The sequence below is a fragment of the Prosopis cineraria genome, unplaced genomic scaffold, assembly GCF_029017545.1.
Source record: "Prosopis cineraria cultivar Desert tree isolate PC_DT_omini unplaced genomic scaffold, ASM2901754v1 PC12, whole genome shotgun sequence".
NCBI classification, from domain to species: domain Eukaryota; kingdom Viridiplantae; phylum Streptophyta; class Magnoliopsida; order Fabales; family Fabaceae; genus Prosopis; species Prosopis cineraria.
In genome coordinates this window covers 31,896,426-31,922,081 of record NW_026555343.1, presented here as the reverse complement: position 1 = coordinate 31,922,081, position 25,656 = coordinate 31,896,426, and the positions used below count along the sequence as shown (strand labels likewise).

The 25,656-nt window shown below is 30.0% G+C and overlaps 1 protein-coding gene and 1 long non-coding RNA gene across 7 annotated transcripts; both read left to right on the top strand.

Moving 5' to 3' along the window:
- Nucleotides 1-485: 485 nt before the first annotated feature.
- On the top strand, nt 486-5,076 carry LOC129288276 (uncharacterized). The gene is made up of 4 exons (XR_008587974.1): nt 486-584; nt 703-1,092; nt 4,714-4,834; nt 4,964-5,076. It is a non-coding gene; the product is annotated as an uncharacterized LOC129288276 (long non-coding RNA).
- A 28-nt stretch (nt 5,077-5,104) lies between these two features.
- LOC129288275 (uncharacterized) lies at nt 5,105-25,366 on the top strand. 6 transcript variants are annotated; one of them, XM_054924781.1, is made up of 11 exons: nt 5,105-6,444; nt 9,084-9,839; nt 9,961-10,806; nt 12,095-12,799; nt 12,950-13,786; nt 17,947-18,660; nt 18,811-19,647; nt 22,926-23,649; nt 23,848-24,583; nt 24,911-24,979; nt 25,090-25,366. In XM_054924781.1, the coding sequence occupies exons 1-8, from the start codon at nt 5,137-5,139 to the stop codon at nt 22,962-22,964; spliced, it is 6,042 nt and encodes a 2,013-aa protein (XP_054780756.1). In that variant the 5' UTR covers nt 5,105-5,136; the 3' UTR covers nt 22,965-23,649; nt 23,848-24,583; nt 24,911-24,979; nt 25,090-25,366. The 6 variants fall into 6 exon arrangements, with proteins under 6 accessions (XP_054780756.1, XP_054780753.1, XP_054780754.1 ...); XM_054924778.1 differs by having other exon boundaries at nt 25,082-25,366; XM_054924779.1 differs by having other exon boundaries at nt 25,058-25,366.
- The last annotated feature ends 290 nt before the right edge of the window (nt 25,367-25,656 follow it).

The following is a 25,656-nucleotide window of genomic DNA, read 5'->3' as shown; positions in this document are numbered from 1 at the left end:
GATATAAGTTTCGTTAAACTTGTTAAGCTTGTTATTTTTTTAGTTGAGTGAGCTAAGTATATACCATGAAGGATTCAATTCATAAAAGTTATAAGACCTGGTTCATACAAAAAAAAAAACTTAATATGGAAAAACTAATATTAATAAAAAAAGAAAACAAAAATACTAAAAATAAATTTTTCTATTTTTAAATTTTCATATCTTGTATATGATAATTATAAATATAAATAGGTTTAATTTTAATAATTTATATTTTTAATATCTTTAATTAAATTACAATTATATTTTTATAATTATTTATTAATAGAGATAAATTTTTATGAATTTAAAGTATGAGTTTGTAACATGGGTTTATTTTTTTTATCATGAGTTTAAACCGTGAGTTTAACAATTTGGTGGCAAGTTTATCACAGTTATTAAGATATTTTCCGACCATTTTTGTATTTGTTTTTAAAAATTTCTTTTCCTAGTTATATTTTCTACACCGTGCTTCCACCCCAACAATTAGATGCTTGAAGTCTTCCCTCTGCTGTAGGGTCAACATCTGGAAATCGGACTGAACCACCATTCTCTCCCGAGGCAAGGTCTTTCTATTTCTCTCTTATCTTTACTTTCTCAACATATCTCTATTATATTACTTGCTTTCATTATCACTGCCTTCTTTGTGTGTTAATCATCCCTCTGTATTTTCCTTCTGTGTAGTTCTTGCTCAGTCACTTCACTCCCTCACCATTTCAAGACCACGGCGTTCCTAAATTCCGTGTGGTCCTTTGCATCGATCATCCCTTTGTTCCATCCTTTGTTTCATCGACAGACTCAAAAGATCTTGCCGTTCTCTTTCTCATTCATCTTTGTTCTGTCTTTACTTTTCCTGCCTAAGAAAAAAGCTGTTCTATTTTACTAGAAGAAAATCCCAAAAGAAAAAAGACAAAAAAAAAAGGAGTTCTCTACGTAGGTGATTTGTTTTGTTCATTGTACTACGACGAGCAAGTCTTCCCTTCATTGTAGCCCCAAAACCAGTGGGACGCTGCTAGCTGCAAGTCAGACCAAATCAGCTGTAATCAGTAATCACCAATCTCCTCGCAAAGCAAGGTCTTTCTATTTCTCTCTCATCTTTCTTTAATTTTCTTAACATCTGCATTGCTTGTTTTTCTTTTCTTTTCTTTAAATCAGCTATATTTCTTGCTTTTCTCACTGTCTTCTCCGCGTTGAAAAATACTCTCTGAAAATAACTTTAAAAATTGGAGAGTTAAAATATGAATCTTTAGTCAAATTAACACAACATTTTAGTTAATGAAAGACTACAAAATGGATAATTTTTGTTTCCAAATATTTTCCTCTTCCATTCTTGGTATCTAAAATGTGTAGTTTTTCTGACTTAGTTTCTATTTTTTTTTGGAAAGTTAGTGTGTTTTGGATTAAATCAAATATGAACATTTTAATCCATAATATTTTACAAAAATTAGTTAAAAAAACCTGATTCTTTAAATTGAAATTTTTATATTTTTGGAATTTTAAGTTTAATTTTCATTAATTATTATTTTAAGTTATGACATCTATCTCCGTAGCAAGGAAGACATAACCATCATTCATGCTTAAAGGTATGTTTGGATAAGATCCTAACTGAGGTTTGGAAATTCAAATCTTAGTTTGGTTATTTTTAAAACTCATTCATGCTTTGTTTGCTATCTTCCTATCTACAAGTCGGACCAAACCACCATTCTCTCCTTACAAGTTATTTCTCTTGCTCGTTCATCTTTACTTTCTCACGTATACTCTGTGTGTGTGTGTGTGTGTGGGGGTGTGGAAATGACTTAAAAAAATGGAGAGGTAACAAAATGGATATTTTTTGTTTCCAAATATTTTCCCCTCCCATCTCTTTAATGTCTAGTTTTTCTGACTTAGTTACCAATTTTTTTGAAAGTTAGTGTGTTTGTGATTAAATTAAATATGAGCATTTTACTCCACAATATTGTTCAAAAATTGGTTAAGAAAACTTGATTCTCTCAATTGAAATTTTCCTTTTAAACTTTGGAATTTTAAAAGCCATTAAATGGTGACATGTTAGGAATGAATGGGAATACAGAGCAAGGATGAAGGCACAAGTGAGGAAAAGCAAAGTTGAAATGAAGAGCGTTTGATTCAATTAGTTAAAAGTATTGAATTAACTTATTTTAAAAACTCAAATTTAAATCTTGAAATATATAATCATATTAAATGAAAATATCACAAATATTTTCAAAATACCTATGAGATGATTGTCGATAATAGTGATCTCATATAATGGGAGTTCAAATTAATCTAAACAGGTAATGCTAATACTCCAAATTTCTCATGAAATAAAAAAAAAAAAAAAGAGCAAGGATGGGGGAGAGAGAGAGAGAGCATACTTGACGGTTGCAGGGGAAATATTTTAATTTGATGTAGTTTTTTGGCCAACATTTTGATTTTGATGTTGAGTAAACACCATTTGAGCAAATATATTTAAGTTTGAAAAGTGAGCACGATTTGAGTGAAAAGTAATCCAAACTTGGGGAAAAAACAGGTTCAACCAGTTTTTGATTTTGGAACCTAGATTTTGGTCATTTAAGCACTCAACCAACCATATAACGCAATCTTATTAAAATCCATCTTGTTTGTAACATTTTAGTGAATAAATAAAAGCCCACCAGATCTTGTTATGATAATATTAGGGTTATTAAAAAAATAATTTTTTTTTTTGGTTGTTGGGATGACCATTTACATGACACATTGAACATGCCGTCAAGATAAGAAATATGGGTAACTACGATCGATTGAACATACCGACAAAAGTTTTTTCACAAAAATTCTAGCATTTAAATTATCATTTAAAACTTGATGTATAAGTGAATTAACGCATTTATTTAATTTGCCTTTTTGAAAATATGATTCAATGTGATTATTCAGACTCTTATAGTAAATTTTTTGATTTTTTTTGATAATTTTAATGAGAGTTTGGTTATTAGAGAATTAATGTTGGATAAGCATCAAGGTTTTAGAGGAGTCAAAATAAATGTAAATTTTATTAAACTTGTCATTCTAGATTTTGATTTTTTCAAAAATATCCATTAGTTCAACAATGATGTAATGGTTGATGGGGGTAGGGACAGAGAAGGTATTTTAAAAAGTTCTTGATCAAATTACCTTGGTCATCCTAGATGAGGTCATCATAGATAATAGAGTCGGTAATTCAGGTGAGACGGACTTATTTAGGTTAGGTTTACTTCGGGTTGAGTTTATTTAGATTGAATTTAAAGTATCATGTCATTTTTAAATAGCCCATATAATGCCTTATCTCAATTCCTTTGGCCTTATTCGCTCACATTCGAATATTCTAAATTTTTTAAAAATATTTGTAAATTAATTTTAATTTTTAAATAATTTTGTTAAGCATAAAATATTATATTAATTTTAAAAGAATAAAATAAAAAATAATAATTTATTAACTTTGTATTTAAATAACTCTATTACTATTTCTTTATATTATGTATAATTTATTCATGTATATTTTTTATTTATAAATTAATGTTTTAGTTTTTTAAATATGATTTTTATCATGATTACATATAAATATTTTATATATTTTAATTAAATTATATTACTTTAATTATGATTAAATTGATCTCAATTCAACAATAATTATATTATTAATTTAAAATTATTGTGTTTTTAATAACTTTTGAATAAATTATATTTTTATTTTTAAAAATATAAAAAAATAGTCATTATTATATTATAGAAGAATTATTTAATTATGGGGAAAAATTATTTTTTTGAAATTTTCTTTTTCCTTTAACTTTTTTTCAATGTAAGGAAATTTTTACTCTAATTTATATTTAATTTTTAACTAATTTTAGTGTGAATGATAATTAAATAATTACCTAAAAATATTATTCTATTTATTATGTTTATTTAATAGTAGAATTGAGAATTCGTAGATGCATAAATTTTATTTTTGCTTTAAACTTAATACTTTTATCAAAAAATATATTTTTTGGTACACAAATGATGTATGAGACCCAATTTTTTTTTTAAAAATTGAGCTTTAAAATAAAAAAATCAATATTAGAATATATTTTAAATTTTATTGAGATATTTTATTGATTACAAATAATCAAAATTTGAAAATATAAATATTTTTAATTTTTTTAAAAAATTAATTATAACAATGATGTCAAATATATAGTATTTGAGTATAAAATGATATAAAATTTAAAGAAATCATTAATCTTTATTATATTGTATATATATTGTAGAAAATTTATTTTTTTATTTGGATACTTGGGTCAATTTTTAACCTGATTGGGATTGACATATAACAGCAAATATTGTACATAAAAGAAAATTTATTTTTTTTGAAAAATATATATTTAATAAGAGTAAATTAAAATTATTTTCTAAAAAAATATTAATATTTTTATCATCTCAACTTAATTTTTATGAAATAATTAAACGTGACACATAAAATTAAAGAAATATTAGTCGAAGTCTGAATTTTTTTATTTATTTTTTTTAAAAATGAAAAAAAGATGGGAACTTAGATTATAACAATTAAAATCACAATGAATAAAAAAAAAAAAGATTTCAATGCATGTCTCTTTTTCACTGTTCTTCCGTCACATCTCTCACTGTGACAAGTCAGAAAGTTACGCATTTCCATGTGAGGAATTGTTTTGTTCATTGCACTACCAGAAACCGGCGACAATTTTACGATCTTCCTTCAAAATTAGATGCTTGAGAGCCTTGAAGCCTTCCCTCCTCCGCTGTAGCCTCAAGACCAGAGGGACGTTACAACTAGCAGTCTCCTAAAAAGGTCTTTTATATTTCTCTTTGATCCTTACTTTCTGAACAAGTATTACATACTTGCTTTCATTTATTCATTTAGTTTATTTTTTCCACGCACTCTGTGGTGATCATCCCTTTGTATTTGTCTTCTGTGTAGTTCTTGCTTGGTAGTAGGACTGCACTTCAGTCACGATTTCAAAACCACGGCATTCCTTCTGTTGGTGTTCTAGTTCATCCTTGTTTTCCTGTCTTCGAAGAAAATACAAAAAAAAAAAAAACAGAGAAAACCAAAAAAGAGAGAGAGAGAGAGAGAGAGAGAGAGAGAGAAGAATGGAGTTTGTAGCAGCCATTTTCGTGAAAGTGTTAGATTTCGTGGTAAAACCAGTTACTCGAAAAGTGTTAGATGTCATGGTAGAACCAGTTATTCGACAACTGGGTTACCTTTACTACTACAGAGACAACGTTCAGGAGCTGGATCGTTGTGCAGAGGCGCTCCAAGGTCGGAAACAGACATTGGAAAATCGAGTTCGGACTGCTGAAGGAAAGGGGGAGGACATTCCCGATGAAGTTAAACGGTTGGAGGAGATGGATAAGCTAATTAGAGAAGTAGAGGAGTTTAAAAGAGATGAAGGCCACCGAAAGACGGGGTTCCGCAATGGTTGCTTTCCTAATAACTTGAGGTTAAGGCATAAGCTTGGCAGAAAAGCAAAGAAGCTGTGCACTAATCTGCAGCAACAGCTAAAGCCTGATGAATATCGTCCAGATCTAGAAGCATCAAATGTTGCCCTCTCTGATGAGGATTATGAGCCATTTAAATCAAGAGATGCCATTCTGGAGGATGTTATGCGAGCATTGAGAAATCCTGCAATTAAAATGATCGGTATCTCGGGACAGGGAGGTGTTGGCAAAACCAGTTTAGTGAAAGCAATTGGAAGGGAAGCTAAAGCAGAAAAGCTATTCAATGTTGTGGTCATGGTCAATATAACAAGCACTCCCAATGTAAGAAAGGTTCAAGGAGAAATGGCAGCCATGTTGGGCTTGACATTGGATGATGAGACCGAGATTGGAAGAGCAGGTCGTTTGCGACAGAGACTGAAGAAGGAGAAGGAGAACACCCTGGTCATCTTGGATGATCTTTGGGCTAGATTTGACTTGAGTATGTTGGGGATTCTGTCTGAAGATGATGATCCCGGCCAAATGAGAGTCAGAGAGATGCCTAATGTTGGCCACAACCAGATGACAGACGACAAAATGGCAGGTGAGATGCCTAATGTTGGTCACAACCAGATGACAGATGACAAAATGGAAAGTGATTCCAAAGGCTACAAGATTTTGTTGACTTCTCGAAGCAGAGACGTGTTGTCAAGTGAAATGGGAGTAAAGGATTCAATTTTTACTGTGGATGTCATGAAGCAAGAGGAATCAGAGGAGCTGTTCAACAAGGTGGCTGGAATAACTAATGAAGATTATGAGTTGAAATTATTATCAACTAAAATTGTTCAGAAATGTGCGAATTTGCCCTTGGCAATAGTTGCTGTTGGAAAAGCTTTAAAGATTAACAAGGACAAAGATGCTTGGGAAAATGCTCTACAACGATTGGAAAAGCAAGAATTAGAACCTGTTAAATTTTCGGACAAGGTACGTGCTAATTTCTTGTACATTAAAGTTAATAAACTTAATTTTGATTTCTAGATAAAAATTCTATACTATACTCTTCTTGTTTTTTCTTTCTTGATACAATATATTATACTCTTCTATTTTGTTACTTTTCCCCTTATATATACAATCAACGCACTCTCTCAAATACATACCCAATTCATCATCAAAACACACACACACAGTGATTTTCAAAGTTATCGCCGTGTTTTAAAAAATATTATGATCAATTATCCAAGTGAAGGAGAAGATCTTTTTCAGGGAAAAAAATTGTTTTCCTATTACTTTATTTAGAATAGCCTAATGGCAATTAAAATTTAGACTACACTCTATGATAGGTGAAATTTAAATAGGAGAAAACTTGTATATTTAATTTTGTATATTTAAAATATTTGTATACAATTAAATCAAGATATGTGAATTTTTTATAAATTATTTGTTTTATAATAAATTTTTGTTATTGATTATATTAATAAAATACTATTCATATGTCATGATTTAATTAAATATAAGTATGTTAAGTATATGAAATTAAATGTATAAGTCTTATCTAATTAAATATTCACTTTTCCAGATTTACTTTTGGTAGCTGGAATTTTTAGTGGTTTGTGTGCATCATCGTAACCCTTTATGATCCTTTTGTCTTAATGGTATATATGTGTCAGAAGGGCATGATTTGGGTACGAAACAAGTGGGCCCACTGTATTTGTCACGCTATTACCATTCTTAAGTTAAACTACCTTCTTCTTCTTCTTCAAGACATCGTAGTTTAAAACTAGCAAGTTTTCTAACATTGGAGAAAATGGTTTTTATGTGGGAAAGAAAATACATGTATTTGTTCTGGCTGAAAAAAATACATATATTTGAGATATGTGTGTGTGTGTGTGTGTGTGTGTATTTCAGTTTTAAATGTTCATTGATTTTCTGAATACTTTTATTTTTCGGTGGAAAAATGTTCTATAATTTTAAATTATCAAAATAAAGAAAATTTATTTTGTTATATTATTTGAACACTGTATATAAATGAAAGGTATTAGGGGCCCATTTATTATAGCTTATTTTATGAAAAAATCACTTATTTTTTGAAAACAATTATTTTGTGAGTTTTTATTATAATTTTTTAAACTTTTAAAAATAATCAGAATATAAAAAAGTAGATTTTTGATTATTTTAAGAAGTTACTTTGTTTAGCTTTTGAAAATAATCTAATGCGACAGATGATGGAGAGTGTTTTAAAGAGACAAGATATGTTATATAATTTTAAAATAATATCATGATAAATCTTTTTTATAAAACAAAAATCAAGAAATATATCATAAAATTAAAAAATAACTCATTAATAATTACTTTTTTATTATTGTATTCAAACATAAAATAATATTTTTTCTTATAAAATCTCTACAAAATAAATCTCTTTTTATAAAATTTTTAAACTATGTAAAAATTATTATTTTTTAATCTTTAACAAAATTTCATCTGTTTTAAAAAAGCTGTGTTTTGTTTTTTTACTGTTTTTTGGAATCATCAATTTAAAATAATGAAGGGAGTAGTTTTTTTTATGAACCAGCAACATCAACAAACCTTTCTGTTGTTTAATGGACTTGACCATATCTGATGCAGAGGTGTTTTTAGTGATTAGAACTTAGAAGATAAAAATAAACAATTTATTATATTTTAGATTTTGTCACGAGATATATCCAAAATAGACAACAATTTATTGTAGTCTATAAATGGTTATACCAATACAAATTTAAATTTAAAATGTATTTTTTATTTGAAAATTTGTTTCTTTGAGACTGTATAAATAACTTAGTTTATTTTAGAATCTTATAGCCGTGCATATTTATTAATAATAGAAATAAAAATTTGCTGTATCTTTTATATAAATTATTTTAGAATGTGTTGTTTTGTCCATGCATATTGAGAACATCAACTTTTCTGTTATATTCTCATACAACTTGTTTTAGAATTTGTTACCCGGGCTTATTTAAAAAAAAAAATTTATGTCTGTGGCCTGTGCATATTAAAAATGTAAAGAATTAATTCATTATTTCTATTTATTTAATCATTTAGTCCTCGTAGTTTTGATTTTATTATAATATAGTTCTTAAATTAACTCGTTATAAATCAATTCTTATAGTTTTGATTCAGCTGTAATTCAATTCCTAAATTTTGACTTGATACAACTCAATACCTATAATTTTAATCCATTTAAAATATTGATAACTATATTTAATAAAATAAATTTATAAAGATTAAAATTATGTTAAAATTAAGTATTAATATTTCTCTAATTACTTAAACTTTTAATCTTTGTAAAGATTGTGAATATTAGAATTTAAAATAGTTTTACTCCTTTTGTAATTTTATTTTCTAAAATATAGGGACTAGCCTAAGGGCATTTAAATGATTTTATTAGTGATAAAAAATTGTTTTCTTATTACTTAGAATTAACATCCTTAGCTTTTTTATTTTTATACCATAGACTTCTCTATTGTTATTTCTTATTTATCTCACCGACAGAAGTTGCCATGCTACACTTAAAAAAGACACCTAGTAGCTTTTGTAGTATTCAATATAAGTTAAAAACAACTTTGTAAAAAATTTATTTGATTTTGCAGGTTGTTTTTGCATCTTGTCAACATTTGAGACTTTGTTGTTATCCTGAGCTAGAGCAGCAGCTATGGCAGGGGAAAGTTTTCCCACCAGACAACTGCTTTAACAATCTAAGAACACTGATAGTGGAGAATTGTTCCTTTCTGTCACAAGTGTTCCCTTCAAACTTACTTCCTTACTTTAAGAACTTGGAGGAGTTGGAGGTAAGTTGGAGTCCAGTGGAGGTTATTTTTGATATGGATGGCAACAGGTTGACAGAAACAAATGGAAAGCCCTTTCATTTGAGAAGAATGATTTTAAAGAGCTTGCCGAATTTGAAGTGTATATGGAGCAAAGATCCTTGTGGCACTATAAGTTTTCCAAATCTGAAAGAAATGGTTGTTATTGACTGTACGGGTATAAAAACTGTTTTTCTGGCATCTGTGGGAAAAAATCTTGTGAGGCTCCAAAAACTTGAAATAGGCCTATGTGATGGCTTGGAAGAAATATTTGGAAAGGAAGAAGCAGAAGCGGATGGAGTCAGTAGAAAATTTGAATTCCGTTACTTAGCCTCTTTGAATCTGCATGGTTTACCGAGCCTCAAGTTTTTTTATCCTGGAAGATATACTCTCGAGTGTCCCAACTTGGAGAGGCTACACGTGTTTGATTGCAATAAGCTGGATGCATTCGCATTAGATTTTCCGAGTCATCGAGGAGAAGTAGGATGTGAGGATGAAGCTGATATTACAACTGACAGGCAACCTCTTTTCCTGGATGAAAAGGTAATTTGATCTTCATTTCCATCATTCCTTCACTTTTCGTTCTTGCGTTGTGAAAAGAAAATATCTATATAAGCAATCCTTATCCTTGTTCTTTTTTTGCCTGTTTAATTTTCACTAATAGGTTATTCCGAACTTGGGCGCATTAACCCTCAATGGGAAAGACGTGATGATGTTATCACATGAAAATTTTCTTGATGACCTGCTTCACAAGCTGAAATACCTGGGTCTGTACTTTGGTGATTCCCATGAAGCAGGAGCTACTCTGCCTTTTAAATTCTTTCACAAGGTGCCTAATTTAGAATCTCTTGGTATAAGAAGTTTCAATGAACTGGATGAGATGTTCCCCTCCCAAAGACCTGAAGATATTGATCATGTCATCAATATACTTACGCAAGTGGAAGAATTATCCATGCATTGTTTGCCAATGCTCTCCTCCATTGGATTACATAATTCCTGGGTGGACCCACTTCACAAGAATCTGAGAGTCCTGGACATATATGATTGTCCTCGTTTGACTATTCTGGTGCCTTCATCTGCGGTATCCTTTTGCAATTTGAAACGATTGGAAATAAGGGGATGCCATGGGTTAGTTTCTCTGTTCTCATCTTCAGTAGCCAGAAGTTTGGTGCGACTTGAAAGAATGGAGATAACTGATTGTAGATCAATAGCACAAATAGTGAATCATGGGAGCGGTGAGTCAACTCCAGAAGAGATGATTTTTGAACGGCTTACATTTATAACTATGAGTCAGTTACCAAGGCTGGTGTGTTTTTATTCGGGGAATGCCACTTTAGAATTCTCAGCTCTGAGAGAAGCGACCATAGAACAATGCCCGAAGATGAAATGTTTCTCTCAAGGAGCAGTAAGGGCGCCCTACTTTGTAGGAATAAGAGCTCCAAGGGACGGAGTTGCTTGGCACAGCTACAGTGATCTCAACACAACAGTGCAGAAATTGTTTGACGAGAAGGTAAGTATTCACTCTCCATATTCATTTGTATTCACTTTTGTTAGGTTGAATTTTTAGTAGTTTGGGCGCGTCAACATACCATTTTTAACGTTGATATCAGTCAAAAGTTCAAAACCTTTCAATGTATCCAAAAAATAATCGAAATTAAATATTTAGTAAATATTTACTTGACATTTTTTTTTAAAGAAAGTTACATTACCTAGAACAGTATGTGATTAATATTTTTAGTGATATGTTTACAAAAAAGTAATAGTGTCTTGTGTAAGATAGAATTGTATGGGTAATTCCAAATAAAAAAAATATATCAACGAAACAAAAGAATAATTTTTTTTTTCTCGTGCAAATAACTGTATTAACAAAATGTAAAAATAAACAAAACTCCTTTTTGAGATAGCTAGATAGACTCCTCTCACCTCTACAAGTTTAAAATTAATATATTTAATTTTTATTAATAGATTAATTTTAAACTTTTGAAGGTAAGGTGGCTGTGTGCAACTGTATTGAAAATTTGGAGAGTTTTGTATATTTAAGGTGTAACAAAATTACAAATAAATACTATCTTCTTTAGAAAATGTAAAAACAGCTTAATTTATTTTAGAATTTATCAACTTGTTACATTTAAATAAAAGTAAAAATTTATTTACTATCTATCCTGTGTGTTATCATTCTGTTTTTTAAGTGACATTTTAATTTAAAAATATCAGAATTCTAAGATCCCTAAACAATTCGGCCTACGATTGGGTGGAAAGAACACCCTTTTTTTTTTTCCCGCTTTAAATGAACTACAAATTTGAAGCTTGTTCTTTCGATAAGATGTAACGGAGAAAAGTTACATATGATTGTTGATGCATTGGGTGGGCTTGAGCCTTGACTTCTTACATCCCTCTCCCCAGCCTTATTATCTGAGTTAGTGCAATGCTAATATTGGTTATGAACATTACATATTAATTAATTTGTAAATTTATTGAGATTTAGGTTAAAATCAATTTAATTAAGCTGAGACTTGTGAGTATTTAAATTTTCTTCTAAAGGAAAGATTAATTTTTATGTTAAAAACGAAAACAGGGAAATTGTGTAATATTTATTTTTTGTCAAGTTTAATATTCATTTAAATCTCAGCGAAAGTTGGGGGACAACAGTGGGAAGTGAGAAGAGATAATTGGTTGATATATTCTCCCACAAGCTTGAAGCAGCCTTAATTATTTACTGTTTTCACATATAATTATAATGAACGTCAAAGTAGTGTTATATAAGAGCCTAATGTATCCACGGTGTTCTGTTGGAGCAGCGGGCACAATTTGCACGTGATGTCCAGCAAATGAATCTCAAAGATCATTGTGAGCTTGAAGATATATGGCTTGATAAAATGGCAGTCCCTGATGGAGGGTTCAATCGGTTGAAGACTTTGACAGTGGATAGTTGCGATTTCTTATCAAAGAATGTGATCCCTTTTCACTTGCTTGGCTTCCTTTGTAACTTGGAAGTTTTAGAAGTACGAAATTGTGGTTCTGTAAAGGCAATATTTGAGGTGGGATCCCTGTCTTCCCCATTCTCCTTTCTCTTGAAAACACTTACCTTGGAACGTCTCTCTAGTCTGGAGAATGTTTGGAATAATCATGAATTTCTCAGCTTCCAATCTTTGCAACGTATGTCTGTTAATGAATGTAGAAGGCTCAAGAGCTTATTTCCAGCATCAATGGCTGCACCAGGCAAACTTGCAAATGTTGAAAATCTAATAGTGGAAAATTGTGAGGAATTAGTAGAAATTGTTGCCAAGGACGAAACAACTCCAAGAGGAGCACCTTCAAACTCAATTCTATTTCCCAGCTTAACCATGTTGGAGCTAAGCAGATTGCCAAAGCTCAAGTGCATCTATTCAGGGCAAAATATTCTGGAATGGCCCAAGTTACAAAAATTGGTTGTATATCAGTGCAGTTTGCTAAAGAATTTCCCAGCATTGGGTCAAGATCATTTTCCAGTTGATGCGGAAAAGGTAATATTATATTGTTGCCATCACAACTTTTTTTAATTCCTTTTCACTTAATTTGATGTATACTGATCACCTTAATACTAGCAATGTTACTAGTATTAAATCTACCCCGTCAATAGTGTTCATTTCTAATCATAATTTTCTTGATTCTAGGTTTTTCCCAACCTTGAGCATCTTTCACTTAGCGGGGAAAACATCTTGCATACTTGGCAAGCCCCGATTAAGGCAAAGCTTCTTCAAAGAGTGAAATTTCTGGAATTGAAATTCCATGGTTTTGATTATGATAAATTTCCATATGGATTTTTCCAAAAGGAATTACTACCCCATGTAAAAAAGCTTCAAGTGTCTGGGGGTAACTTCAAAGAGATATTTACCTCTGAAATATCAAATATGGAAGGCAATGGTGATATGGTCTTTGCTGAATTGAAAATTTTAGAATTATTGTATCTGTCGAAGCTCAATTTAATCGGGCTGGAGCACACCCCTCTACCTAGACACCTAGAAATGTTGAAAGTGGATTATTGTGATTGTTTGATCAACTTGGCACCATCTACTGTGGCTTTCTCAAATTTAAGGGGTCTACATGTGAGTAATTGCATGGCATTGCAATATTTGTTCACATCCTCAACGGCAAAAAGTTTTACTTTACTTGAAGAGTTAACAGTAAGTTCATGTGGATCAATACAACACATAGTGGGTGAAGGAGGAAATGAATCAGGTGCAGATGAAATTACATTCAGGAAACTCAAAACATTGTCTCTTTCTGATTTGCATAGTCTTGGAAGCTTTCTAGGAGGAAATTGTACTCTTAACATCCCATCATTGGAACTTGTGACTGTTCATGAGTGTCCGAGAATGAAAATTTTTTCCCATGGAGATATAAATGCATCTCAGCTTGTACAAGTTTCAGCCAATCCTCTTGATACGCACCAAAATTCTCATCCAGACTATAGTGGCAAGGATCTAAATGCCTCGATTATTTATTTACAGGTCAGTCCTCTCTCTACTCTCATTTCTTATGATCATGTTATGGAGTAACACGTTAGATATAAGACATCTATTATTTCCAAACTCCTTTTATCTTGGTGTAGTTAATTTATCATAGTCATTCGGTTTGGCTAAAATTGCAGGCATTTCCTCCCTGTATTTTTTTTTGGGTCAGACATTTTCTTTCTGTATTTAAAATCTGAACTTTAGTAAAAATTTTAATATTGTTAATAATATTTAGTTAAAGATTTTTAATTGCTTAATTTTATTAATGAAAATTATGCTAAAGATTTAAATTTATTAATTTGACCTCATAATATAATTTTCTACTCTCCATAATTTAAATTAAAATAAACATAAATGGTATCAACTAATTTATCAATTACAATATTAAATTCTCCATTCACTGATTTTTTGAGATACAAGTTTAAAATTATCCAATTTATGCATTTAAAACTTAAATTAGGGTATTTTGGTCCAAATGATGTGATTTAGCCATCAATTAATGATATGGTGGATGGAAATAGAATTTTAAAAGTAAGGGAGGTTTGTGTTTTAAAACTTCTATTTTTTTAATAACTTTAAAACTTATAATCTTAGAGAAGTTTATATTAATTTTAAAAATAGAATGAAGATTTCCACAATTATGCTATTATAGATGGGAGGTCCATGTATTTTCCTCTTGATCAAATCCTTTTAGTTAGCAATAGCATTAATATTTTGAGCGTATATTTATATTTACGAAAAATGAATTGTTTAAGAAGGAATTTCTTAGTTACACGGATTTCTTTTAACATAAAATAATATTTCATAGTAGTAACTATGGGTGGAGATAAATTTGTTATATATTTTAACCTCACAATATAATTGTTCACTGTAGGGGCGGAAGCTGCCTTTGAATTTTGACCAAGTTTTCTTTTTGAAATCAATATATATTATTAATTTATTTTTTTTATAAATTTTAAAAAATAAAATAATAATAAAATCATTACTATTTTTTTCTTTTTTTAATTTAAAATCCAAGTTTTCATATTTGATTAAAAAAATACATTAAATATATAAATTTAATTAATATCTACTATGTTTCAACAATAAACTATGTAAAATTATGCACCACTGGATATTGATGATTTGGAGGGAATATGATAAATATTCAAATTTTATAAAGAAATTAAATCAATATATATGATATAAATTTAAAAATATTTGGCGTAGAAAAATCTGAATTAATATTTTTAGCAAATCAAATAAAAAAGTATATTATTGCAAATGCTCATTTTTTTTATAATAATTAACGTTTTTTAAATGTTTTTGTTAATTACTATGTTTGTTATAATAATTTGAATTTCCAATTCTAGCTTCCCTCCAAATCGGTTCTCACTTCCATTATATTTATTGATTGTAAGAGCAAATATTCGGTTCTCTATTACGTGCTGTTCTACTGTATGTGCAGTCGGATGGTTCAGTAATATATTTGAAGCATTGTGTCAAAAAAAAAAAATTCCTGTCAATTTCAAAAGTTTTGTTAAAATTACAATTTCATAGCGCTAAATGTTACTGCTCCATTCAAAAATATAAAGCAGTTTTTGAGGAGTTGGATATTAATTGTAATCTTTTGAGGTATAATTATTGCCTTTTTTACCAAACGTGCCCCTATTGATGGATGACTTTATATTTATTGTAGAGTATTTAATATGAGTAAATATGAAAAGATTGAATTAATTTAAAAATAGGTAACTATTTTATTGGGGGGTGAGATTCGATTAAAAATACCTTATATTTTTATTGGAAGGAGTATGCTTTTTGAAATAATGATTCAATCATATATTCTTTTTTTCACTTTTTGTTTTCAAAACTTGTTCTAAGAAATTTCTCAACTGTTTTAAGAACATATAGACATAACACAAAACCAAAAAACCCCATAGTTATTAAACTCCTTCCAGTTTTTATTATAAAACACAAATTACGAAAAAAGTTGATGATACTTTACAAGACATTTGATGAAGTGTTAATTAAGCTTTTTCAATATTATTCTTATTTAAATTAATTAACTATAAGAAAAAATATGTAATGCGGACTTTAAAATTTTATATTTAACTATGAAAAAAGTTGAGAATTTATTTTATTTTCAAACAAAGTTAATGATTTAACTACCGCTCTTTAGTTCTAATGAGATGGTTGGAGATGTTTTACAAGTGGAACTAAAAAAAGCATTTTCTTTTGCCAAAAAAAATTAATATATATGTCTTTTAGTTACCACTGTCATTAATTAATTATTGGATGGGCATGCATGGTTATATTCTGAAAAGTAAAAAACTTTTGTTACGCAATGACATCATTGATGATTATAAGACTTTATTTCAGAGCTGAATAATATTTGATCGTAACAACCTCTTCCATTTTGCAAATACATATCTTCCACGGATAAAACTTGCTTGTGAAACAAGCTTTCAATTCAACCTTGTCTATGTTCGGCCAAGCTCATGTGTTGAGGGAAATTAATAAATTATTTATTTTTAACAAGTCTGTTTTCATATTATTGTATGTGATGAGTTAGCTCCCAAGTATATGTGGATCTGCTAAATTAATATTTTTTCCTTTTAGGTATTTATTAATTTTCTTAATATTTTATTCTTTGAGAAAAAATATGATATAAATTTAATGTGTCAATAATTAATTTTTTTAATATTTCGCACTATATAAAGCACTTTTATAGTTTTTAGCTGACTTTGTTACAGTAAATTACAATTCCTAATCACAAGAGTTTGTTTAAGGGCAACAGATAAAAGAACACACATAACTTAGTTTGATTGGCAAAAGGTACTTGAGTGCTCCTTTAGTGCTAGCTGTAGGGCAGAGAGAAGAAAAACATTATTTCTATTTATAGAATATTTGTCAATTTTCAATGATCATCTTTATATTTTTACTCTTATTAAATGTTTTAAATAAAAGTACCAGTGATGAGATTTAAGAATATTTATTAGAGGTAAAGATAAAAACTTGTTAAATTTTAAGACAGTTAATGAGGTTTGAGATTTTTTTTAATTCCGTTAAGACATGTTGGAAGTGATTTGTAAATAGGACAAGTGGGTGTATCATAACTATTTTTTTTTTTTTTTTGACATTAATGCCGCCAAAGATAATGTGAAATTGCTTCCAAACAATCTTGCAACCAAGCCGAAGTATAGGATAAGCTTACACGATGGATGGAAATTTAAAAATTATTCTTTAAAATGAGACACACACACACACATTATTTTCAAGTATCAGAACATTGACTTGTTAGGATCCACATTATTAATATGCAAATCACATTTATTTTTGTTTTCAGAGCTATTAGCTCTAGCTTCTTATTAGATTTGGATATTCTTAGATAACAAAGCAAAAGATTAAGTTGATATAAAAATAGATGAACAGTATTTAAAACGTCAAAAAATTAAAGAGAGGAATTTTTTTTTGTAGTTTCTCTCATCTATCCTGTGTGTTATCATTCTGTTTTTTAAGTGACATTTTAATTTAAAAATATCAGAATTCTAAGATCGCTAAACAATTCGGCCTACGATTGGGTGGAAAGAACACCCTTTTTTTTTTTTTCCCGCTTTAAATGAACTACAAATTTGAAGCTTGTTCTTTCGATAAGATGTAACGGAGAAAAGTTACATATGATTGTTGATGCATTGGGTGGGCTTGAGCCTTGACTTCTTACATCCCTCTCCCCAGCCTTATTATCTGAGTTAGTGAAATGCTAATATTGGTTATGAACATTACATATAATTGTTGAAATCAATTTAAATTTATCAAATTAAGTTAAAACAAAAGGTAATTAATTTGTAAATTTATTGAGATTTAGGTTAAAATGAATTTAATTGAGCTGAGACTTCTGAGTATTTAAATTTTCTTCTTGAGGAAAGATTAATTTTTATGTTAAAAACGAAAACGGGGAAATTGTGTAATATTTATTTTTTGTCAAGTTTAATATTCATTTAAATCTCAGCGAAAGTTGGGGGACAACAGTGGGAAGTGAGAAGAGATAATTGGTTGATATATTCTCCCACAAGCTTGAAGCAGCCTTAATTATTTACTGTTTTCACATATAATTATAATGAACGTCAAAGTAGTGTTATATAAGAGCCTAATGTATCCACCGTGTTTTGTTGGAGCAGCGGGCACAATTTGCACGTGATGTGCAGCAAATGAATCTCAGAGATCATTTTGAGCTTGCAGATATATGGCTTGATAAAGTGGCAGTCCCTGATGGAGGGTTCAATCGGTTGAAGACTTTGACAGTGGATAGTGTCTATTTCTTATCAAAGAATGTGATCCCTTTTCACTTGCTTGGCTTCCTTTGTAACTTGGAAGTTTTAGAAGTACGAAATTGTGGTTTGGTAAAGGCAATATTTGAGGTGGGATCCCTGTCTTCCCCATTCTCCTTTCTCTTGAAAACATTGACCTTAGAACGTCTCTCTAGTCTGGAGAATGTTTGGAATAATGAGGACCCTCATGAATTTCCCAGCTTCCAATCTTTGCAAGGTGTGTCTGTTAAGGAATGTATAAGGCTCAAGAGCTTATTTCCAGCATCAATGGCTGCACCAGGCAAACTTGTAAATGTTGAAAATCTAAAAGTGGATCGTTGTGTGGAATTAGTAGAAATTGTTGGCAAGGACGAAACAACTCCAAGAGGAGCAACTTCAAACTCAATTCTATTTCCCAGCTTAACCATGTTGGAGCTAAGCAGATTGCCAAAGCTCAAGTGCATCTATTCAGGGCAAAATATTCTGGAATGGCCCAAGTTACAAAAATTGGTTGTATATCAGTGCAGTTTGCTAAAGAATTTCCCAGCATTGGGTCAAGATCATTTTCCAGTTGATGCGGAAAAGGTAATATTATATTGTTGCCACCACAACTTTTTTTAATTCCTTTTCACTTAATTTGATGTATACTGATCACCTTAATACTAGCAATGTTACTAGTATTAAATCTACCCCGTCAATATTGTTCATTTCTAATCATAATTTTCTTGATTCTAGGTTTTTCCCAACCTTGAGCATCTTTCACTTAGCGGGGAAAACATCTTGCATACTTGGCAAGCCCCGATTAAGGCAAAGCTTCTTCAAAGAGTGAAATTTCTGGAATTGAAATTCTATGGTTTTGATTATGATAAATTTCCATATGGATTTTTCCAAAAGGAATTGCTACCCAATGTAGAAAAGCTTCATGTGTCGGGGGGTAACTTCAAAGAGATATTTACCTCTGAAATATCAAATATGGAAGGCAATGGTGATATGGTCTTTGCTGAATTGAAAATTTTAGAATTAATGTATCAGTCGAAGCTCAATTTAATCGGGCTGGAGCACACCCCTCTACCTAGACACCTAGAAATGTTGAAAGTGGATTATTGTGATTGTTTGATCAACTTGGCACCATCTACTGTGGCTTTCTCAAATTTAAGGGGTCTACATGTGAGTAATTGCATGGCATTGCAATATTTGTTCACATCCTCAACGGCAAAAAGTTTTACTTTACTTGAAGAGTTAACAGTAAGTTCATGTGGATCAATACAACACATAGTGGGTGAAGGAGGAAATGAATCAGGTACAGATGAAATTACATTCAGGAAACTCAAAACATTGTCTCTTTCTGATTTGAATAGTCTTGGAAGCTTTCAAAGAGGAAATTCTCCTCTGAACTTCCCATCATTGGAACTTATGATTGTTCATGAGTGTCCGAGAATGAAAATTTTTTCCCATGGAGTTATAAATGCATCTGAGCTTGTACAAGTTTCAGCCAATCCTCTTGATACGCGCCAAAATTCTCGTCCAGAGTATAGTGGCAGGGATCTAAATGTCGGGATTTTTTATTTACGGGTAAGTTCTCTCTCAACTCTCATTTCTTATAATCATGTTATGGAGTAACACGTTAGATATAAGACATCTATTATTTCCAAACTGCTTTTATCTTGGTGTAGTTAATTTATCATAGTCATTCGGTTTGGCTAAAATTGCAGGCATTTCCTCTCTGTATTTTTTTTTTTTGGGTCAGACATTTTCTTTCTGTATTTAAAATCTGAACTTTAGTAAAAATTTTAATATTGTTAATAATATTTAGTTAAAGATTTTTACTTGCTTAATTTTATTAACGAAAATTATGCTAAAGATTTAAATTTATTATTGTGACCTCATAATATAATTTTCCACTCTCCATAATTTAAATTAAAATAAACATAAATGGTATCAACTAATTTATCAATTACAATATTAAATTCTCCATTCACTGATTTTTTGAGATACAAGTTTAAAATTATCCAATTTATGCATTTAAAACTTAAATTAGGGTATTTTGGTCCAAATGATGTGATTTAGCCATCAATTAATGATATGGTGGATGGAAATAGAATTTTAAAAGTAAGGGGGGTTTGTGTTTTAAAACTTCTATTTTTTTTTAATAACTTTAAAACTTATAATCTTAGAGAAGTTTATATTAATTTTAAAAATAGAATGAAGATTTCTACAATTATGCTATTATAGATGGGAGGTCCATGTATTTTCCTCTTGATCAAATCCTTTTAGTTAGCAGTAGCATTAATATTTTGAGCGTATATTTATATTTACGAAAAATGAATTGTTTAAGAAGGAATTTCTTAGTTACACGAATTTTTTTGACATAAAATAATATTTCATAATAGTAACTATAGGTGGAGATAAATTTGTTATATATTTTGACCTCATAATATAATTGTCCACTCCAAGGGGCGGAACCAGCCTTTGAACTTGAGGGCCAAGTTTTCTTTTTGAAATCAATATATATTATTAATTTAATTTTTTTTATAACTTTTAAAAATAAAATAATAATAAAATCAAATATTTATACTTATATATTATTAATTTAATCTATAATTCTTTCTTATCATTAATATTTTTCTGATTTTTAATTTAAAATCCAAGTTTTCTTATTTGTTTTAAAAAATACATTAAATATGTAAATTTAATTATTTGATTGATGATTTGGAGGGAGTATGATAAATATTGAAATTTTATGAAGAAATTAAGTCAATATGCATAAGATATAAATTTAAAAATATTTGGCATACGTAGAAAAATCTTAATTAATATTTTAATCAAATCAAATAAAAAAGTCTATGTTATTGCAAATGTTCAATTTTTATAATAATTGATGTTTTTCTTTTTTTTAAATGATTAACTTGAAAGAAAAAGAGGAATATGTAATAACTAATATATATCCAAAAAATATGTATGTATAAATAACAGTATCAGTTTTTATGAACGAGAAGTTAGTCATAATTAACAAAATATTTTAATAAATTAAAAGTGTATATATTTTATCATGCTCCCGAAGAATTATATAACTTAATGTGTGTGTGTTTGTTTCGTATGCAATGAAGTATAAGAAGTGGGGGTTTGTTTGGTTATGGGTAAAGGACTGGGGGAACAAAGAGAAAATTGTGAGATAGAGACTTTAGCTGTAGTACCATATATATGTTCAGAAGCGTTGTAGGTCGGCCCCTTGTCCACTCTCTCTAATTTATAATGAAATAAAAATAAATGGTATCGACTAATTTATCTTTCAGGCCAAAAAAAATTATTTTATATTATATTAAATTATCCATTCATTAATTTTATTATATATTTGACATATTATTTTATCTAACTTATGCATTTAAAATTTAGAAATTACTAAATACAAGTTTTCATAACTAAATAATTTTAAAATAATTTAAAGAAGTTAAAAGTATGTTCCTTAGAATTATTTTTTGTAGCCTAAATGATTTTTATAAACATTTATTTTAAATTAGGATATTTTGGTCAAAAAGATGTGATATAGCAGTCAATTAGTGATTGGCGGGATGAAAACAGAATTATAAAAGTAAGGGGAGGTTTGTGCTTTACAATTTTTGATTTTAGAGAATTTTATATTGATTTTAAAAAGGGAATGAAAATTTCTATGAATAAGTTATTATAGAGGGGAGGTTCGTGGATTTTCCTTTTTATCGAATCATTTTAGCAAGCAATAACAATAATTATTTGAGAGTATGTTTATATTTAGAAAAAAAAATTAAAAAGGAATTTCTTAGATACACGAATTTCTTTAAAAGTAAAATAATATTCAAAGTTCCTAATTTTTTTTACATAATTATGTTAAAAAATAATTGTGTACTTCTTATCCAGCAATCTTACAATCAAAGCTAAGCTGTGCCAAACTTATTGTAGGTGGAGATAAAGAAATTGTTGATTTTTCATAAAAGTATTTCTTTGTGTTATGACTGGCGTTTTTTAAAGAAATTAGATGCTTAACTTTATATATTTAAGTTTATTATTTTTAAGTAAATTAAGACTTGTGAATCATTTATACTCCTTTTCTTTAAAATATTATATGTGGTTGTTTACAAAAATTGTGAATTACTTTTAAAACAAGAAATTAATGAGATAACAAGAAAAGATAAAATATAGAAAATGTGAACAAAATTTAAATATACAACAAAAGTGGCCGGAGGCTTCTGGTCAAGACAACACATCGATTAAAGTTTAAAACTAAAAATATAAGGTCCAATTAATACATTAAATTATCATTATATGATTTCCATAACTATTTAATGTTTTTTAAAAATTCCCAGTCATGATACTTATAATTTTTTACCATTTTAATTTAATTTCATTGAAATTTTATGATCTTTGGCTTTTTTAATCATAATGTATTTTGAATGTTAATTTTAACTGATATGTAATACTTTTATTTAAGGTATTTGAATAAGTAGAGTGCTGAACGGAAATCTCATGAAGTCGTTGCTTTTTGGTTAAAAAAGACCCTCCTTTTCTTTCACCTTATCTTTGGTTTTTTCCATAATAGAAAAATACTTTTTTTTAAAAAAATCTGAATTCTATATTTTTTTTAAGAAAAGAGTCTGTATTTCAAAAGGAATTTGAACAAAAGAAAATGTTTATTAACTTGTATATAATATTAGGCATTAGCCATTATATAATGATTCAAGTCATTCAAGTGCTTAGAAAGTAATTTCATCTCTCACTCATATTGCTATTTGTTGATGTCCAAAACGAACCTTTTAGAAATCATATACATATTACACTAATAGTCGACTTCCACTGCTTCAATTGTTTTGCTTGTGCAGCTTGCAAACCGTGCACAAGACGAATATCTGGAGCTTTGAGATAACCCGGAGCTACTGGAAGTATGGCAGTGTGTTGTGCCAGTCCCAGATAGAGAGGCTTTTGTAACTTGACGGATCTGACAGTGGATGGTTGCCAATCTTTGACACATGCAATTCCCTCTCACTTGGTTCCCTTCCTCTGTAGCTTGAAATGGTTAACAGTACGAGATTGCAACGCTGTCAAGGCAATAGTTGATGTGGGTCCCATGTCCACGCCTTTCTCCTTTGCACTGGAAACATTGACGTTGGAACAATTACCCAATCTGGAACATGTTTGGAACGAGGATCCTAATCAAATTCTCAGCTTCCAATGTTTGCAGGAACTGTGTATTGATGGGTGCAGTGGCCTCAAAAGCTTGTTTCCAGCATCAATGGCCCAAGGCAAACTTGAAAGCCTCAGGGAACTAAAAGTGAAAAATTGTGAACAATTAGTAGAAATTGTAGCCGGGTATGAAACAATCTCAGGAGGAGCAACTTCAAACTCAATTATCTTTGCTGGCCTAACCATGCTGAAACTCCATCCATTGCCAAAGCTCAAGTGCATCCATCCATCAGTAGACAATTTGGAATGGCCCAAGTTAGAAAAATTACTTGTCTATCAATGTGGTCAGCTGAAGAATTTCCCACCATTAGGTCAAGATTATTTTGCAAAAGACACAAAAGCCACTATCTCACATTAGAAAAGGTAATTTTGCTATTATCACATTTTTTAAAATATCTTCAATAATCATGATCTACATCAATCACCTTGATACAATAATTTTAAATTCACTTGTCAGCTAGATTACAAATATACTACAGAGTCCTATTTTGAGGTAGTTAAATATTTTAAATTTAACCCCTTATTGTTGCCATATTCTAAAAATGACTTTGTTGATTCTAGGTTTTTCTCAACCTAAAGCAATTGTCACTCAGCAAGAAACACATCATGCAAATTTGGCAATCTCCATTCTAGGCAAAGCTTCTTCAGAGAGTGAAATCTCTCAAATTGAAATTCTTTAATGATGATTCACATGAATTTCCATTTGGATTTTTCCAGAAGGAATCGTTGCCCCATTTAGAAGAGCTTGGATTGTCTCGTAGTAACTTCGAAGAGTTATTCACCTCTAAAAGTTCTGATCTGGATGGCTATTTTGTTGTGTTCTTTTCACAACTAAAGACCTTAAAATTGAGTTCTCTGTCACAAAGCTAAGGGGTCTGACTATAACGAAATGTGATAGATTAGTATATTTGTTCACATCTTCAACTGCAAAAAGTTATCTCTACTCAAAAAGTTGTCCGTATGGAATTGTGAATCAATGCAACAAATAGTTGCTAAAGGAGATGAATCGGGTCAAGACGTGATAACATTTGAGAATCTCAAAGAATTGTTTATCAGCGATCTTCCAAGACTTGATAGCTTTTACCCGGGGACTTGCAATTTGAAATTCCCTTCCTTGGAACAAGTTTCAATATTCGACTGCTCTCAGATGAAGGTTTCTCTCATGCTGATATATATGCACCGGATAATGTGACTATTGATTATCTTTTGGATAATAATCTTAGAGCTATGCTGGAGAAGGCCTTCAAGAAGGCAGCCTGATGAGTTATTACAAATGAGAAATTTTGCACTGTTATCGGTAGGTATATAATTAATGTCTACTTCTACTTTAGTAATGCATAATCATTAATGGTCATGTTTACGCAGATAGTTGTTTATACTCTCTCTCTCTCTAGCTCTCTTTCTATTGCCTTCAATCTTAAAGTGACCTATTAAATGTCCCTTTGTTTTCATGATTTGAGCCAAACTTAACATCGTTTATTAGTTCAATGTGGGGCTATAATGCAACATAGTTGACTATATCCACGCACAGAGTTATAACGTCTATAGTAGAAGATATTTGGGATGCAAATGGAAAAGACTAGGGAGCTGTGTTGCTTACTTTGTTTGTGTTTATTGTTTCAAGAAATCATCTTTTACAAGACAAGCTTATTTTGGTTCTGCTCCTCAGTCACACCGCTTTAAAGTAAATACAGTAAGTGATGCTAGCTACTGTATATAGTGTAGATTAGCTAGAGAAGAAATAATAACTCAAAATAAAATCTTTGATTAGTGTATATATTATTACTCTTTGAAGTTATGCAGGTTGAGGGAGATTGGAATCGTCCTTGTCATTTTCCTTGGGTTGATGATGTAGAAATTGAAGACTAGGTTTGTGTGGATTCTCAGTTCCAGATTGTAAGTTGTAAAATATTCAGAGATGAAAACTTACTGAATTCCAATTTGAGGTGGTGACCTTTATATTTGAATCAGAAGGAACTCTGGACAAATTGTTTGAATGACATTGATAAGAAAACGAACGCTTGTCAGTTGAGAATGTGTGTGCTTTTTAAGATATTTTTGGATGAGAGTTCATGGATGATTTCCTCTCTTAGACCTCTTCACTGATCATGCATCATTTGCTTAATTTACACACCGATAAGCGAGAGTCTTGCGATATTTTTCTAGGTTTAGCTTTGTTTTTAGTTTCAAAGAACAGAGGTAAACAAGTTGAAGGAGAGATCCTACAAAACCAAACTTGTACTAATTTATTAAAGCTAATATAATCATGTTTTTTTAACGCAATACTTCTCTTAATGGTGATTTAAACCTTAGTTCTTATATTGTGAAAGACTAATTCTAAATATATGATTCATAATCATGTTTGTTAAA